At 39.4% G+C, this 20,386-nt stretch overlaps 1 protein-coding gene across 3 annotated transcripts in view; it reads right to left on the bottom strand.

The window, feature by feature from the left end:
- The window catches only part of LOC110533130 (neurexin-2-like), a 422,662-nt gene that overhangs the window by 216,200 nt on the left and 186,076 nt on the right, over window positions 1–20,386 (bottom strand). For 2 of the 3 annotated variants that reach the window (XM_036933223.1, XM_036933225.1), the window contains exons 3-5: window positions 14,034–14,054; window positions 8,326–8,355; window positions 4,583–4,600 (exon numbers count right to left, since the gene is read on the bottom strand). In XM_036933223.1, the coding sequence (XP_036789118.1) occupies window positions 4,583–4,600; window positions 8,326–8,355; window positions 14,034–14,054 (69 nt within the window). The remainder of the gene's footprint in view (window positions 1–4,582; window positions 4,601–8,325; window positions 8,356–14,033; window positions 14,055–20,386) is intronic. The other variant, XM_036933224.1, reaches the window with a different exon arrangement.

Raw genomic sequence — 20,386 nt, 5'->3', positions numbered from 1 at the left:
TGTGATGAATGAGCCATCTGATTCAATGAAGGATGGAGCTGAGTTTGCCTTTTTGCCCAAACTGTAATTTAAGGTACTCCAAAGATTTTACTATTATCTTTTATATCATTTATCTTTGCTTCGTAGCACAGTTTCATATTTTTTTGTTAAGTTTAGTCCCATGATGTCTCAATTTACAGTACGTTTGCCAAATGGCTCTGCAGCCGGACTTATTTGCCATTCCATTTGCCTTGTCCCACTCAACCATACAGTTTTTCAGATTCCTCATCAATCCACAGGGATTAAGCCGTTTTAACCGTCAGTTTCTTAATGGGTGCATTAAGGTGTCAGAATATACAAATGGTGATGCTACCATGCCTAAACTGCTAGCTGTGGGGGACCACCATGTGACCAACGCTCTAAAAAGGCCCAGAAAATGGAATCTGTATGCAGCTTATCTGCTACTATGCTGTGGCCCGGAGACTCGCTACCATAACTCATAATGATAACTGACACGTTTACCACCTATACACCTACAACATATATCCAAGACTTATTCTAATCTCTTTAAATGGTAATTGAAAAGAAGGATAAAGTTAATTGGCAACCATTTAAACCTGACTTTGAGGTGCTGCTATTATAATCTGCCTGGAAAAAATTAGCCGAGCTACATAAAGTCACGAGCTATCGGCAACAAAGGAAAGTATGAGTGAAATCCCCTGGCTGGGTCCGGTGGATACTCGCTAGAGACAGACAGACACACAGACATCACATCACCTGCTTTGATCTCACTGGAGAAACCACCTACAGGTACAGTGCATCTCCCTGGCAACATCAGAAATGTTACTGTCAGTCGGTTAACATGGTTCTTGGGTCAGATCCCAGACAGAGTAGATAATACTGTACCCATTATCAATGGCAACTTTAGCCAACCTCGTAGGAAGGGAATTCCCTTGCTTAAAGGGAATACAGCTCCACAGGGTGTATTTATGCAGTAAACTGTCATGCATTTGAGTAGCAACGCACATGCCCCGCCCACCTGAGGATCTTTCTTTTCGGTGTTTGTGCCTTACAGTGCCTTCAGAAAGTATTCAAACCCCTTGACTTTTTCCACATTTTGTTGTGTTACAGCCTGAATTTAAAGTTGATTAAATATAGATTTTGTGTCACTGGCCTACACACAATACCCCATAATGTCAAAGTAGAACTATGTTTTTTTGACATTTTTCTAATTAACGCAGTTACCGGAGAGGAGTGAAACCGCTCAGGGATTTCACCATGAGGCAATTGTGACTTTAAAACAGTTAAGAGTTTAATGGCTTTGATATAGAAAGCTGAGGATGGATCAACAACATTGTAGTTACGCCGCAATTCTAACCTAACTGACAGAGTGAAAAGACGTAAGCCTTTACAGAACATATTGCCTTGCATCCTAAAGGCACTAATGTAATACTGCAAAATATATGGCAAAATCTATTAATTTTTTGCCCTGAATACAAAGTGTTATGTTTGGGGCAAATCCAATACATCACCTTACTGAGTACCACACTCCATATTTTCAAGCATAGTGGTGGCTGCATCATGTTATGGGTATGATTGTAATTGTTGGGCAGGGGAGTTTCTCAGGATAAAAAAGAAACGGAATGGAGGTAAGCACAGGCAAAATCCTAGAGGTAAACCTAAAACATAAGGCCAAATCTACACTGTAGTTGCTTACCAAGAAGACAGTGAATGTTCCTTAGTGACCGAGTTACAGTTTGGACTTAATTCTACTTGAAAGTCTATGGCAGGGATCTAAAAATGGTTGTCTAGTAATGATCAACAACCAATTTCACAGAACTTGAAGAATTTTTAAAATAATAATGGGCAAATGTTGAACAATGCAGATGTGGAAAGCTCTTAGAGACTTACCCAGAAAGACTCACAGCTGTAATTGCTGTCAAAGGTGTTTCTACAATGGGGCCTCCCTGAGTGGCGCAGCGGTGACTACAGACCCGGGTTCGATCCCGGCCGCGACCGGGAGACCCATGAAGCGGCGTTCAATTGGCCCAACGCCATCCGGGCTAGGGGAGAGTTTGGCTGGCCGGGATGTCCTTGTCCCCTCGCGCTCTAGCGACTCCTGTGGCGGGCTGGGCGCATGCATGCTGACAAGGTCGCCAGTTGTATGGTGTTTCCTCCGACATATTGGTGTGGCTGGCTTCCGGGTTAAGTAAGCAGTGTGTCAAGAAGCAGTGCGGCTTGGCGGGGTCGTGTTTCGAAGGACGCATGGTTCATGAACTTTGCCTCTCCCAAGTCCATTTGTTGACATCTCCGTCAGTGAGCATTTCTCCTTTGCCAAGATAATCCATCCACCTGACAGGTGTGGCATATCAAGAAGCTGATTAAACAGCACAAGGGGGGGGGGGGGGGGCACTAAAATGTGCAGCTTTGTCAAACAACACAGTGCCACAGATGTCTCAAGTGGAGGGAGTGTGCAATTGGCATGCTGACTGCAGGAATGTCCATCAGAGCTGTTACCCGATAACTGAATGTTCATTTCTCTACCATAAGCAACCTCCAATGTCGTTTTGGGGAATTTGGCAGTACGTCCAACTGGCCTCACTACCACAGACCAGGTGTAACCACGCCAGACCAGGACCTCCACATCTTCATTGACGGGATTGTCTGAGACCAGCCACCCGGACAGCCCTCTCAGGCCCACCCAGGGATGCGCCCCTGCCCAGTCATGTGAAATCCATAGATTAGAGCCTAATTCATTTTTTTTTATTGACCGATTTCCTTATATGAACTATAACTCAGTAAAACTGTTGAAATTGTTGCATATTACATTCACTTGGTCATTATGGGGTACTGTATGTAGATAAATGAGATTATTTTGTATTCAATTTAATACATTTTTTAATTCATACTTAACATGTGGAGTAAGTCAAGGGGTATGAATACTTTCTGAAAGCACTGTAAATCTTGCTTCATTTTAAATCCTGCAACTTTTTAAATTCTCTTGCTTTTTTCCTGTTAATGTTACGACGAGCGGAAATGTTTGTAATGAACCGGTCAAACACAAACAGACTCAATGGAATATGTTGTCTTTCCATTGCATGTCCAAGAATACTAAATATTCATCAGGGATTTAACTCATCGTCTCGACACTTTACACCACAAGAAAGAGACGCAAAATAACCTTATTTTGATGGGTGTTCATTTTTTTGAGGAATTGGAAAAGTATTACATTTAATACAGTTAAGTGGTTGACGAATTAGATTAGCTGAAATGAAAGCAACTTGAACACTCAGATTATAGTGGTATTGTGTTTTATCAGGCAAACAATGTAAAGTATGTATAGATAGGTGTAATCTGGAGCTAAACTTGTTGATTTTTAATCCGAGGGTATCCTGCTAATGACACACTTGTTGAATTATGCAACAGAACGTGCCAACAACAGTAATTAATGAGGCAGCCTAGACAGCGCAGGTGAGTGCAGGTAGGCCTCCTACGAGACATAGCAAGTTGTGTGGTTTCAGCCCTGTTCCACCCTGTTATGTTAATGTATTCATATATGCAAATACACCCGGTATATTTATGCAAATCCAGGCAATATAATTTGAACAAAAAAATATCTGACACCATTAGAAAATGTACATATTGTATGAGTGAAATTTGACACTAAATTGGATACCTATTTTCCACCAAAATCCTTGAACTCTGTTATGTGCCATTATTCAGTCAATATCTGAGGTATTGAAATAAAATAACACGTTTGGAATATCTTCATCCATTGTCCAACTATTGCATTTATTAGAATTGTAAAAAAAAAAAACTTTTAACAATTCTGATGACCGTTGCTAATTCGAGTTGAGGTTGGAAACTTTCCCCATCTTTGCTACACCTCATTTGGTATCCGGCAGCAGCACGACTCACAGATGAAAGCCATGTCGAGTGAAAAGCCATGGCATCAGGAAATGCCTGGCGTGTAATGACTAGCGCAGGTCAGTGTAGTTGTTGATGTAATAAAAAACAGATGATGATAAAAAAAAAATGTTTTAAAGCATAGCCTCTTGCCTCCAGCAATGTTTCTGTGATTTTGCCACCCACGCCTCATTTCCTGTCCTGTCCTCTCATTATCAGACACGTACACGTGTGCCAATGCCTTTCTGAACTATTGTACCCACTCACAAGAAATGGTCTGGCAAACGTAAGACATATTTAGAGGCACATCTCTGTCTTGCAAAACAAATAGTACCAACTCCACTACCAACCATTTGCTATGGTCCGATGGAAGAGACGATACTTTAAAAAGTAGATATTTCAGAAAAAGCCTGTCTCTTTCCAAGGTGTTCATAGTGTAGCCTTCACTGAGAGGGGATGTTCAGACATACTGAAATGTTCTACTGGGCTCATAAATAAGCAAACATGCCCTTGTATGACAAGGATTTAAAGTGCAGATCCATTGTAAGACAGTCAAGAGTACGCCATGTTTTCCTAATTACCCAAATGTTTATGCAATTCTCACTGCAGAAATGGGGCAGGCATTGTCAGAATACATTCAACATAATTAAAAAATGTCACTGCTATTAACTGTCAAATGAAAGGCATGCCATCTTACCAGATTGCAATGATTCGGCTGCATAGAGAGAAGGGGGAAAAAAAACTGTCAAATGTGGTTATCCTTCAACGCCTACTCCATCCACTCAAAACAGCCATGGCAATGTCTGCATTTTGAATACTTTCTATATACTCTATGCAGTCTCAAGAAACCATGGCTAATGGAAATAAACAAGGTTAAAGATGATTTTAGTACAATGACTTCATCCTGTTTGTGCACCAGTAGCAGAAAACCCACACTGCTCTTTCACTATTAGAAAAATGGCCTCACGGTTAGCAGACGAGTCATTGTGCCAGGATCCCAAAGTAATGGTAGGTCAAAAGCATTTAACTTCTTACCTGGTATGGGACACCCAAGCGCGCCTACACAATTGTGTTAATACTACAAAAATTACAGGGTATCATACTCTGCCGACACTGACAAACAGATCAATAAAAACGATGTTGTCTGATCCATATAATCGGCCTATGAAAAGTGGAGAAAACAAACACAATATGACGTCCGTCTTACCTGGAGGAGGAAATGATTGTCCAAAAACAAACAAAAGTGGCAGTGACCCAGTGAATATGCACAATGTTCACCGCTGGTGCCAATAAGATAGCTTTATTGAGCGAACAGTAGCCTAAGAATGTTGATAACTTAAAGACAGATTCAAGTATTTCCTTGTCATCTCTTTACAGCAATAGCCATTTTCTTTCCAAGCAGTTTTTCCGCAATTTGTATTTTCAAATATTGCCATATACCTGGCTGGGTCTCTCTGCTTTTCATTCGCAAAACAGTCGCAACTCAACAATCACCTATTTGGTATTTGCTGCGCTCGCTGCCAAAATTGCAGGCTCTTCCGACTGCAGGCTATGCGATTTAACACAATTCATTCTTTGTTTTGTTTAAAAGAAGTTAGTGATCCTGTTGCCAAATCAAGGTTTCTGATGTACTGTAGTGGCCGATTTTTAATGATTTAGTTTATTTATCTATAGACAGGAGTAAGCTAATTAGGCTACATACATTTTTTGGCGATTTAATTCAATTTACTTTAGGGAAAGCTTAGCTTCCCTCAGCCTTATGGACATTCCGCCTATGCCTTTTACAACGGGCTATAAACACAACCAGTCGTGACGTTTTCATCTGATTGTCAAATAATCACTTAACAAAAGGTGCTCCTTGTGGCTACTACATTCGTTCACCCACTAAATCATTCCAGGATCCAAACCCCAACACCCTCAATTGGACCAATGGAAAGAGACATCAGTTACAAAACACCTACATGTATTGTAATGCCACGCCGCGATTGTCATTAAGGCCTCCACTTGTAGCCTGAAATGACGCCGCTGTCCACGCTCGCCTCGGTCTCGGTCACTCATCTCCACAAAGCACACCCTTTGGAGGGTACACCAACCGGTTTCCAGTCCACTTGCTCATTTTTAATGCCACTGACATGCAGTAATGTTGAATAAATGGTGAAATTGCCTATAGTTTTTGCCGCGTGTTGTAGCCTATTAATTGTGACAGGCTAACGTTTTTGACTGGTACGGCGTTACCCCCACTATCTATTCTTGCCGGCACGCCTTACCGGAACGTATATCGCCTTACCTTCATCCCTGGTCAAAAGTGTACACAAATGTGAACGGACAGCCACAGCATGTGAAGCTGGGTTGTTTCAACTAAGCACACACACACCAGTTCTCAGCTGTCCATGCCTTGTTAAAAAAAAAAAGGATTCATTCATTTTAGGTCATATTGTGCACACACTGTGTGATGTGAATCATACGGTAGATACCCAGAGGAATTGATACAACACACAGTCAAGAGTACAGAGACATGTATGGATATCTACCTCTACATGAAATGCAAAATTTCCACAAAAGCTGCTTCGTTCATGACTTGAACCACTTTATATTTTGCTAGTACACAAAAGGTTTGATGGTAAGTATCAGTAATAGGAATGATTGCCTGTGTTGGCTAGCTATCAGCAGAGAAAGGAAGTAGCGTATTGCGAGGCTGTTAGAGCCAGAGCACAGTGTTACAGTCCCTCACGCTGAGCTGTAATTGTCAATTCTTTGACTGAAAAAAAACAACCCGTTGCCTTGGCCTCTGGATGAATACTTTGATCAGCAAAGTTACATCTGTTCCGGTCTGAAGCAAAACAGTAGATTATCATGTACAGGTACAACTTTATTAAAGTAACTGTTTATGTCTGACATTAACAGCAAAGCTCATATGGACAGCTGATAGCACACCTCTTAAATCGAGCACATCTCTTGCAGAATCTCGCAGTGTTGATCAGTGAATATTGTGTTGTTTTCTGTTAGTTTCTTTTAAAAGAAGTAAACCTAAAGATGTAATTGATAAAGCTCATCTGAAGAGCTTTTGTTGTATGTCAGTTCGTATTAGGTACATCATCTAGAGAATGCAAACAAATACTGCATTCAACTTGTCCATGAATAATTCAAAGTTTCTTAATTTGGATACAATATGTTCATGAACGTTGATTTAATTAACTTTCTGGTGGTCCAATATGGCGTGTCAGCTCGCTTGCCTGTCGCCCTTCTGCTTGTCAGTCTGTCTAGCTGCGACTGTACGGCTGATTTTCTCTCAATGCTAACCAGTAGTTCCTAATATTTATTTTAATATTACCTTTATTTAACTAGGCAAGTCAGTTAAGAACAAATCCTTCTTTTCAATGACGGCCTAGGAACAGCGGGTTAACTGCCTGTTCAGGGGCAGAATGACAGATTTGTACCTTGTCAGCTCGGGGATTTGAACTTGCAACTTTCGGTTACTAGTCCAACGCTCTAATCACTAGGCTACCCTGCCACCCCTATTCTTGTTATGCTATTAAAGTACTCTTGGTAAAAACCTCCTTCTTGTTACCAGGAAACCTTAAAAAATCACTACAGTAGTGTATAATTCATGAAAGGGTCTGAAAGCAGCCATCATGTTTATTTGTACAGTAAAAACTCAATTTGATCTGTTTCCTTTATATCTGGCTTGCCTTTGGACAGGCATGTCTGAGCTCTAAGTATATCTGCATCCTGAGGGCATGCAGATTAGATGCATGTGTGCAACACAGCCATGCATCATTTTTCCTGGAAAATGCAGTTGCTCAAAAATAAGAACTTAACCAACTACCTTTTCGAAAACACCAAACAAACTAAAAATCATGAACTTTTACATTACTGGGGTAACTGTGTGAATATTGAACATTGCACATGTTATCCTATCCTATTTAATTGTATTGTGATGGAAGAGAACCGGAGTGTACAGAAGGAGCCATGTGCACTCGGTTGTAATCACTGATTTCAGCCTCCCAATACATTTCCGAGACAGACTGAATAGCAAGCAGCCAGTGTCCTCAAAACTGTAATCACACATCTGAAGCACGAGGCATACATTCTCTATTGACAACGAAATACCAGTTTCTCTCTTGGAGAGGGTCCCATGACAACCGAACCGATGAAACACTGTGGGCGTAAAAGCGTTACCTTTGTGAAAGGCTGAAGAGGTCAAAGGTGATGTTCCAGTTGCTGGCCAGAGGTCAGGACAAGGTTTGACGGACAAGGTTGGAGTGATGTGGGCACAGATAGTACAACATGACAGGAAGCAGAAATGAACGTACAAGTAAATAGAATAGGGAAGAGGAAGTGAAATGTCAGTGCAGTACAGTGAAGTAAACATGATTAGAGGGCAGGGAGATGGCTTGAGCAGGTGGTTGAGGGAGAAAAGAAAACCAACAGACCCCATACCTTGGCGGTTTGACTTCATGTGCGCCAGACCTTGAGGGAAAGAACAGAAAAAGGAATAGGGAAAACAGGAAGGTCATAAAAATGCCCGGGAAGAAACAAAAGCATTGTCACAACGTTGGTCTGCAGTTTGTGACAGACATCCTGGGATAGGTACGGATGTCAGAGTTCAAATCAAACTAAAACGGAGGAGGAAATTAAAGAAATAAAAGACAAACACTGTTTGAGAGGGGGAGAGCGGGATAAGAAAAAAAAAACATCTCAATTGGTGCAACCCCCGAAGGTAGTTGCTCACACAGATGTTTTTTTTCCCTAATGGAACACACACTCTTACTCTTAAGCAGACAGCTTTCTCAGGTTTAGAATAGGGGTTTTGTCACTTTTCCAAATTCACATCTCGTTCATACGAAGTTCTCCAACGTTCTCCAGTGTAAACTGCATACAGATCAAAATGAATACCGCAAATGTATACCTCGAACACTGCATGCAACAGGGACACAAACCAGTCCCTTCAATAGGTGAGGACTGTATCCTTAACTAGATTCAGCGTTACAACATAAGCAGGCCCAGGCCCAGGGCCAGGGAGGGCCATAACAATCAATAACCCAGGGTGTGAGAGGCATAATGTGACAGCTTTACTGCAGTTATAGTGCTGCAGTCGTTGGCAAGGAAAGAACACATCATATGCAAAACACATTCATAAAATACAATGTAACTCAATAAACAGGAGCTCAGTAAACTGGAACACTCCGATTCTGTGGACATCACAAAATCAATTGTAAACAAATAAGCCAAGGGCCTTGTGGGCTTGCCGCATGAATGTGGGCATTTAGTAATTACAATGGACCTGTATTGTGTTAGACAAGAAATGTGGCTGATTGAACAAGGCTTTAATTGACCAAAGATAACATTTTGTATCACACAATTATACCATCATCTGCATGACCTACAGCAGGAAATTGAGTGAATTGTTACTTAAAACAACTCGAAAAATGACCCGGTATAATTTATTAAGGGATTTCTTGCATTCATTCTCTGACAGTTATCCTTTTCGTTGAGCTCAGTCTCAACACCTTCATGGTGTTGCACAGCGCCTCTTTCATTGGAGATGTATTTTTCCTTATAAAGAATATATCATTTATGACATTTTAACACTTTTAGAGATCAAAATGGTAACTCAGCGATGTTTCTCTCCCTGGCATTTTGGCAGTTTTTGCGATATAATATATATATATTTTTTAGCTCAACAAAGCTCATGCATGCATTGTCATTTCCTGTACAGATTTATCAAAATAAATTGCATTTCTAAAACATGTGGATAAAATAAAAATCTGTGAACCCAATTGGATTAAATAAAACACAACCTTTATAAGCGAAGGACATTTCCACCAGTAATGGACAGACATTAAATCACTCCATCAACACTTAGTAAATAAAATATGTGTTGACAGAGACAACCGCACTTTTCAAAAGAGAATGGTTCTCTTTGTGAGAACTGCTGGAGGAAATTGGCCAATTTCACTGAGGGATGAGATGTTATCGATCATCTAATCAGAAACCGCCAGAGAGCTTTACACCATGCACCAGGTAACACTGAATAAGCTGTACACATGTACCATTATATACATACGCATTCATTGACCTTTCGTGGGGCAAGAAGAAATGAGGTCAACACAATACCCTTAGGCTGGCGCTTATACCAGAGAGCTGAGCAGAGCCAGACAGCATCAGAGACACAAGAGGTTTGTCATCACTGATATATATATATATATATTTTTTTAATGAGATAAACATCACCAGCTTTATTTTTTTTTCCTCTTGAAGTGCCAAACCTCTCAGTGGTGGATGTGTCTTGTGCATTGAAATACAGGGTTGCCCAATTTGTGTTGGCATAGCAACAGGCTCTCGTGTGTCGTCCCCCCCCCCCCTCCCCCCTGGTATGACGTTGATCATGCTCCCCTTTTCTCCATTCCTCCCCATTTTCCTTGGGATGGTGTCTGTTTCTTTGTCAAGGTAAATTATTTCACCTTCATTTCAGACATTGTTGTAATTACAATTGATATTATGAAAGCAACATCAACTGGTTGTTGGTGGTTATGAAATTGTGGGGAAATATTTATTAAAGCCCATTTTTATTGCTTTCAACATTCCCTCGTCACAATGAAATAGAAGACTAACGCATGTCTATGAACACATTTACAGTAAATCTGTGAAACAATAAAATGACCGCTAAATGCTAATCTGTTTTACCGCTGGCTATGCTCCATAAAATGAACAATCAAAACGATGAAAAAAAACACACGCTATTAATGTCATTAAATGTCACAAAACATACTTAAAAGGTGTTCTATGCAGTTAAGTAGATTTTCTTGTGGGCTTTAAAGAATATTGCAACAGGTAGCTTTTTTTTTCAACGAGCATTCAATCCTTTTCAATTTCTCTCAACTTGTTTCTCCATTACTACTATATTCAGGGCTGTTGGCAGGTGAAATTGTTGCACAGAGAAACTTTACACGTGAAAAATGATCTTTGAAACATGTTGCTGTTGTTTTGTTTGTTCATTTCTAACCCATTTTTTTTTTGTTGAACAGCGCCAATGCAGAACGCTTCATTTCATCAATGATTAACAACATCGAAGAGCAACATTCATTTGTACACCTCAGCTTTGCCCCAAAACACAATGCCACTAAAATCACATATTGTCAACAACATCATTTTCAGACGTACACGAGTGGACTATAAAATTACCATCTGTGAAATTACCTCTAAGCCTTTACATTTACTGCATGAGAATATTCAGAAGAAAAATAAAAAATGCTTAAAGGGTTAGGATTTAGCTTTTGCTGAGTTTGTTTTTCCATGAAGTTGCAGTGCTTTGAAGGAGAGTATTCTTATGAGAGGATTAAGCCAAGGTCAGTGGTGCTTAGAGCTCCCTGGCCATCAGCAGCAGCAGTAGCAGCTGTGCCCTGTACTGTCCTCTCGTTTGAAGATGTCTGCACTGAGGTTCCACATGCTCCCTCTGTATTCTCACAGGGTCAGGGTCACCATAAGTGAGTCATTCACACCTTTACACTATCAACTATTCACACTACCGTATCACATCGTAACAAAATAAGGGGGTGGGGGGGACCAACCGTGTAATTGAAGTAATTCTCTATGATTTGAAGCTAGAATCTTGTCGTTTGTAGATGGTAGTTTGCATAGTTCTATAGTGTAACGCATTAACACACACACTATTAATACACAGAGGAAGCAGAGTTGTATATTTTGTTTGTGTGTACTCCTGTATGTGAAGGATTATCTGCTGGTGTTCTACACACATGCGTGGATGCAGGTGTTGGGAGTCTTCTCTTATCTCTCTCTCACAGACCCAGTTTTGCTCACAACACATCAGAGAATGGTGCACTCCATGTCTCCTGGCCTGAAAAGCATGCCCCACCTTGGTCCCCCCTCCATCCAGGTAACCTAGGTTCAGCGACAAGACAGACAGACAGACAGACAGACAGACAGACAGACAGACAGACAGACAGACAGACAGACAGACAGACAGACAGACAGACAGACAGACAGACAGACAGACAGACAGACAGACAGACAGACAGACAGACAGACAGACAGACAGACAGACAGACTGACTGACTGACTGACTGACTGACTGACTGACTGACTGACTGACTGACTGACTGACTGACTGACTGACTGACTGACTGACTGACTGACTGACTGACTGACTGACTGACTGACTGACTGACTGACTGACTGACACAGACTGACTGACTGACACAGACTGACTGACAGACACAGACTGACTGACTGACTGACACAGACTGACTGACTGACACAGACTGACTGACAGACACAGACTGACTGACTGACTGAGACTGACTGACTCCTGACTGACTCCTGGAGACACTAAAGTTCCAACGACTTATAGTCCAGATGTGTTCATCACTAACCTCCAGTTACTTAGGAGTTCTCTTTTTGAGACGTGCTATCTGTACTCGATCCCTCAGTGCAGCTAAAATATAGCACTGAGGTTACTAGTTTTAAATGGGTTTTTGTTAATCTTTTGTACCGGCAGCCATCTAGGTCCATTGATAGAACGACTAAAAATACTTGCTGCTAGATGTCACATTGCATTGCTCCTGGGATAAAGAATAAAGAGAACTAACTAGTCAAGTGTCATCTTTGTTTTCATGCATTGTGCATCGGGGATGGTACACGCAGGCTCCATGTCAAAGCTTTAATCCAATAATGACTCTAATGCTTTCTCTTTGCAGCATGTCATTTAATAATGCTCGCCTTTTGCTGTGAGCGTGGTCATAGCTGCCTTGCTCATCACAAGGGGAGTTAAGAGTGATTAAAGGCAGGGGTTGAAAGCGGACCCTTCTGAACTGAAGCCTTCCACTCATCATCCTCCCATGTGGGGCCTGGATATAGCCCTCCACATTACAACCGGCCCCTGCTTACGAATCAAAAACCAGTCCGCTCTAATAGATACTGACAGTACAGTGTTCCATACGAACACACAGGACACAATGAATAACCTGTACGATTTAGTCAGGACAACGGTTTTGGAATAGAATGCCACTGAATGAGAACATTTGTATTCAAGCGCATCAACGTTCTCAGCTACTGTACGGTATTGCACAGTGCTGACTGTCAATACTCAGTGCAAAATATGTGGGTATGCTGTAAAAAAAATGTTACTGAAAATAAAGCCTTCCTTCCAGCTGTGCAGTCACTTACAATGTACAAGGGTACAGAGCAGCAATATTAAATGGCAGGTGTTGGTAGACTGTTCCGGTGAGCAGAAGCAGTGATTTATAACATGCAGAACCCCAGCACACCCATAGCTGGAACCCTGAGCCTGTTGCCCTCTCTGGCACCACCACCAGAGCTCCTCCTAACAGGCCTGATGGATGTCTATCACTGCTGCACCGCCCGGCCGCTTAACTCACTGGGCTTCCCCACGTCCACGTTCAATCTTCATTTACACTCTGTGTGTTTTATTGAAGAGCGATTCCATTTGTTTTATTGTGACGTGGTTTAAACAGAGTGTGAATGATTACATTATGAGAGACAAATGGGTGTTTTCCTTCAGACAAGTAATGCTCTGGGAAAGATTTCATTCTTCAAGCAAACAATTCCATTAGTGCGTAATCACAGTGCCAATCTTTTGACAGTGTGATATACTGCCCTGATGTCAATGGCTTGGTAATCAACCATCTTAATAGCTGGGTTATTGTAGATGGTAGCTACAGTTAGCACCCAGCGCCGCACTGATCACTGAGATGACATCCCTATTCTGTGTCTGTGTGACTCTCTCAGAGGAAAGCACAGTGTCAACAAAGCCACGCAGACTCAATTTCATGCAATTAACTGTTGTGTTAAAGATAACTGTTTGCTCTTCAATCGTTAATGGACATCTAAGTCAAAGTCAGGGCAAAGTCGGAGCTGATTACTGGCCACATTCATTTCCCCCAAGTTATGTGCAACCTTCCCGCCACCTTCATTTCTACACAAAAAAGGTACACTTTTGTAGATTATGTATTTATCCTACATGGACAATATGTACACGTCTGTTCAATTTAGGAATCAGACCAGCAGTCCAAAACACCCCAAATAACACTGTAGTTTGTTCACTCCATAGACTAAATTCAGTTTTATTGTAAAGCAAGAAAAACTAGCAAAAAAAAAATGGGTCTTACCTTCCTCTGATTTCTGGATAGCTGTATGGAAGTAGAGAAGACAGAGAATCATTAGTATTGGTGACTGAAGAATATTGAACATCTAGAAATGAAGAAATATCAGCACCAAACAGTTAATACTAATCTCCCGCGCCTAATTACAACACATACAGTAGACTCTCTCTACTTATAACACATAAGTAGCCTCTCTAATTATAACACATACAGTGTCCTCTCAAATTATAACACATACAGTAGCCTCTCTAATAACAACACATACATTAACCTCACTAACTATAAAACATACAGTAGCCTCTAATTACAACACATTCAGTAGACTCTCTAATTACAACACATACAGTATCCTCTCTAATTACAACACATTTAGTAGCCTCTTTAATAACAACACATACATTAACCTCTCTAACTATAACACATACAGTAGCCTCTGAAATTACAACACATACAGTAGCCTCTGAAATTGCAGCACATACAGCATCCTATAATTACAACACATACAGTAGCCTCTCTAATTACAACACATTCAGTAGCCTCTCTAATTACAACACATACAGTAGCCTCTCTAATTATAACACAGAGTAGCCGCTAAGTACAAAAAATACAGTAGCCTCTCTAATTACAACACATTTAGTAGCCTCTCTAATTACAGCACATAAATTAACCTCACTAACTATAACACATACATTAGCCTCTAATTACAACACATACAGTAGCCTCGCTAATTACAACACATACAGTAGGCCTCTCATTACGACACATACAGTAGGCCTCTCATTACAACACATACAGTAGGCCTCTCATTACAACACATACAGTAGCCTCTCTAATTACAACACATACAGTAGCCTCTAATTACAACACATACAGTAGCCTCTCTAATTACAACACATACATTAACCTCTCTAACTATAACACATACAGTAGCCTCTAATTACAACACATACAGTAGCCTCGTTAATTACACACATACAGTAGCCTCTCTAATTACAACACATACAGTAGCCTCTGTAATTATAACACATTCAGTAGCCTTTCTAATTACAACACATACCGTAGCCTCTCTAATTATAACACAGATTAGCCTCTAATTACAACACATACAGTAGCCTCTCTAATTACAACACATACAGTGTCCTCTAATTATAACACATACAGTAGGCGTCTCATTACAACACATACAGTAGACTCTCTAATTATAAAACATACAGTAGCCTCTCTATTTACAACACATACAGTAGACTCTCTAATTACAACACATACAGTAGCCTCTGTAATTACAACCCATTCAGTAGCCTCTCTAATTACAGCACATACAGTAGCCTCTCTAATTACAAAACATACAGTAGCCTCAAATTATAACACAAAGTCGCCTCTCTAATTATAACACATTCAGTAGCTTCTCTAATTATAACAAATAAAGTAGCCTCTCTAATTACACATACAGTAACCCCTCTAATTACAACACATACAGTAGCCTCTCTAATTACAACACATACAGTAGACTCTCTAATTATAACACAGACTAGCCTCTAATTACAACACATACAGTAGTCTCTCTAATTACAACACATACAGTGTCCTCTCTAATCATAACACACACAGTAGCCACTCTAATTACAACACATACAGTAGCCTCTAATTAAAACACATACAGTAGGCGTCTCATTACAACACATACAGTAGACTCTCTAATTATAAAACATACAGTAGCCTCTCTACTTAAAACCCATTCAGTAGCCTCTGAAATTACAACACATACAGTAGCCTCTGAAATTACAGTACATACACCATCCTATAATTACAACAAATGCAGTAGCCTCTCTAATTACAACACATTTAGTAGCCTCTCTAATTACAGCACATACATTAACCTCACTAACTATAACACATACATTAACCTCTCTAACTATAACACATACAGTAGCCTCTCAAATTACAACACATACAGTAGGCTCTAATTACAACACATACAGTAGCCTATCTAATTACAACACATACAGTAACCTCGCTAATTACAACACATACAGTAGCCTCTAATTACGACACATACAGTAGGCTTCTCATTACAATACATACAGTAAGTAGCCTCTCTAATTACAACACATACAGTAGCCTCTAATTACAACACATACAGTATTCTATAATTACAACACATACAGCAGCCTCTGTAATTATAACACATTCAGTAGCCTCTCTAATGACAACACATACAGTAGCCTCTCTAATTATAACACATTTAGTAGCCTCTCTAATTACAGCACATACATTAACCTCACTAACTATAACACATACATTAGCCTCTAATTACAACACATACAGTAGCCTCGCTAATTACAACACATACAGTAGGCCTCTCATTACGACACATACAGTAGGCCTCTCATTACAACACATACAGTAGGCCTCTCATTACAACACATACAGTAGCCTCTCTAATTACAACACATACAGTAGCCTCTAATTACAACACATACAGTAGCCTCTCTAATTACAACACATACAGTAGCCTCTCTAATTACAACACATACATTAACCTCTCTAACTATAACACATACAGTAGCCTCTAATTACAACACATACAGTAGCCTCGTTAATTACACACATACAGTAGCCTCTCTAATTACAACACATACAGTAGCCTCTGTAATTATAACACATTCAGTAGCCTTTCTAATTACAACACATACCGTAGCCTCTCTAATTATAACACAGATTAGCCTCTAATTACAACACATACAGTAGCCTCTCTAATTACAACACATACAGTGTCCTCTAATTATAACACATACAGTAGGCGTCTCATTACAACACATACAGTAGACTCTCTAATTATAAAACATACAGTAGCCTCTCTATTTACAACACATACAGTAGACTCTCTAATTACAACACATACAGTAGCCTCTGTAATTACAACCCATTCAGTAGCCTCTCTAATTACAGCACATACAGTAGCCTCTCTAATTACAAAACATACAGTAGCCTCAAATTATAACACAAAGTCGCCTCTCTAATTATAACACATTCAGTAGCTTCTCTAATTATAACAAATAAAGTAGCCTCTCTAATTACACATACAGTAACCCCTCTAATTACAACACATACAGTAGCCTCTCTAATTACAACACATACAGTAGACTCTCTAATTATAACACAGACTAGCCTCTAATTACAACACATACAGTAGTCTCTCTAATTACAACACATACAGTGTCCTCTCTAATCATAACACACACAGTAGCCACTCTAATTACAACACATACAGTAGCCTCTAATTAAAACACATACAGTAGGCGTCTCATTACAACACATACAGTAGACTCTCTAATTATAAAACATACAGTAGCCTCTCTACTTAAAACCCATTCAGTAGCCTCTGAAATTACAACACATACAGTAGCCTCTGAAATTACAGTACATACAGCATCCTATAATTACAACAAATGCAGTAGCCTCTCTAATTACAACACATTTAGTAGCCTCTCTAATTACAGCACATACATTAACCTCACTAACTATAACACATACATTAACCTCTCTAACTATAACACATACAGTAGCCTCTCAAATTACAACACATACAGTAGGCTCTAATTACAACACATACAGTAGCCTATCTAATTACAACACATACAGTAACCTCGCTAATTACAACACATACAGTAGCCTCTAATTACGACACATACAGTAGGCTTCTCATTACAATACATACAGTAAGTAGCCTCTCTAATTACAACACATACAGTAGCCTCTAATTACAACACATACAGTATTCTATAATTACAACACATACAGCAGCCTCTGTAATTATAACACATTCAGTAGCCTCTCTAATGACAACACATACAGTAGCCTCTCTAATTATAACACATTTAGTAGCCTCTCTAATTACAGCACATACATTAACCTCACTAACTATAACACATACAGTAGCCTCTAATTACAACACATACAGTAGCCTCGCTAATTACAACACATACAGTAGTCTCGCTAATTACAACACATACAGTAGCCTCTAATTACAAGACCAACAGTAGGGCTCTCATTACGACACATACAGTAGGCCTCTCATTACAACACATTTAGTAGGCTCTCTAATTACAACACATACATTAACCTCTAACTATAACACATACAGTAGCCTCTAATTACAACACATACAGTAGCCTCGCTAATTACAACACATTCAGTAGGCCTCTCATTACGACACATACAGTAGGCCTCTAATTACGACACATACAGTAGGCCTCTAATTACAACACATACAGTAGCCTCTCTAATTATAACTCACAGAGTAGCCTCTCTAATTACAACACATACAGTAGCCTCTCTAATTACAACACATACAGTAGCCTCTCTAATTACAACACATACATTAACCTCTCTAACTATAACACATACAGTAGCCTCTAATTACAACACATACAGTAGCCTCGTTAATTACACACATACAGTATCCTCTCTAATTACAACACAAACAGTAACCTCTCTAATTACAACACATACAGTAGCCTCTGTAATTATAACACATTCAGTAGCCTTTCTAATTACAACACATACAGTAGTCTCTCTAATTACAACACATTTAGTAGCCTCTTTAATAACAACACATTAACCTCTCTAACTATTACACATACAGTAGCCTCTGAAATTACAACACATACAGTAGGCTCTGAAATTACAACACATACAGCATCCTATAATTACAACACATACAGTAGCCTCTCTAATTACAACACATACAGTAGCCTCTCTAATTACAACACATACTGTAGCCTCTAATTACAACACATACAGCCACCTCTGTAATTATAACACATTCAGTAGTCTCTCTAATTACAGCACATACATTAACCTCACTAACTATAACACATACATTAACCTCTCTAACTATAACACATACAGTAGCCTCTAATTACAACACATACAGTAGCCTCGTTAATTACAACACATACAGTAGTCTCTAATTACGACACATACAGTATCCTATAATTACAACACATACAGTAGCCTCTCTAATTACAACACATACAGTAGCCTCTCTAATTACAACACATACAGTAGCCTCTAATTACAACACATACAGCAGCCTCTGTAATTATAACACATTCAGTAGCCTCTCTAAGTACAACAAATACAGTAGCCTCTCTAATTACAACACATTTAGTAGCCTCTCTAATTACAGCACATACATTAACCTCAATAACTATAACACATACATTAACCTCTCTAACTATAACACATACAGAAGCCTCTCAAATTACAACACATACAGTAGGCTCTAATTACAACACATACAGTAGCTTATCTAATTATAACACATACAGTAACCTCACTAACTATAACACATACAATAGCCTCTAATTACAACACATACAGTAGCCTCGCTAATTACAACACATACAGTAGGCTCTAATTACAACACATACAGTAGCCTATCTAATTACACCACATACAGTAGCCTCTAATTACAACACATACAGTAGTCTCGCTAATTACAACACATACAGTAGCCTCTAATTACGACACATACAGTAGCCTCTCTAATTATAACACATACGGTAGTCTCTCTAATTATAACACATACATACAGTAGCCTCTCTAATTATAACACATACAGTAGCCTCTAATTATAACTCACAGAGTAGCCACTCTAATTACAACACATACAGTAGCCTCTAATTATAACACATACGGTAGTCTCTCTAATTATAACACATACGGTAGCCTCTCTAATTATAACACATACATACAGTAGACTCTCTAATTATAAAACATACAGTAGCCTCTCTATTTACAACACATACAGTAGACTCTAATTACAACACATACAGTAGCCTCTGTAATTACAACCCATTCAGTAGCCTCTCTAATTACAGCACATACAGTAGCCTCTCTAATTACAACACATACAGTAGCCTCTGTAATTATAACACATTCAGTAGCCTTTCTAATTACAACACATACCGTAGCCTCTCTAATTATAACACAGATTAGCCTCTAATTACAACACATACAGTAGCCTCTCTAATTACACCACATACAGTGTCCTCTTATTATAACACATACAGTAGGCGTCTCATTACAACACATACAGTAGACGCTCTAATTATAAAACATACAGTAGCCTCTATTTACAACACATACAGTAGCCTCTCTAATTACAAAACATTCAGTAGCTTCTCTAATTTTAACACATACAGTAGCTTCTCTAATTATAACACATACAGTAACCCCTCTAATTACAACACATACAGTAGCCTCTCTAATTACAACACATATAGTAGCCTCTCTAATTACAACACATACTGTAGCCTCTAATTACAACACATACAGCAGTCTCTGTAATTATA

The sequence above is a fragment of the Oncorhynchus mykiss genome, chromosome 10 (assembly GCF_013265735.2).
Source record: "Oncorhynchus mykiss isolate Arlee chromosome 10, USDA_OmykA_1.1, whole genome shotgun sequence".
Lineage (NCBI taxonomy): Eukaryota > Metazoa > Chordata > Actinopteri > Salmoniformes > Salmonidae > Oncorhynchus > Oncorhynchus mykiss.
Note: the sequence above shows the minus strand (reverse complement) of the source record. Positions and strands in the feature narration are given on the sequence as shown.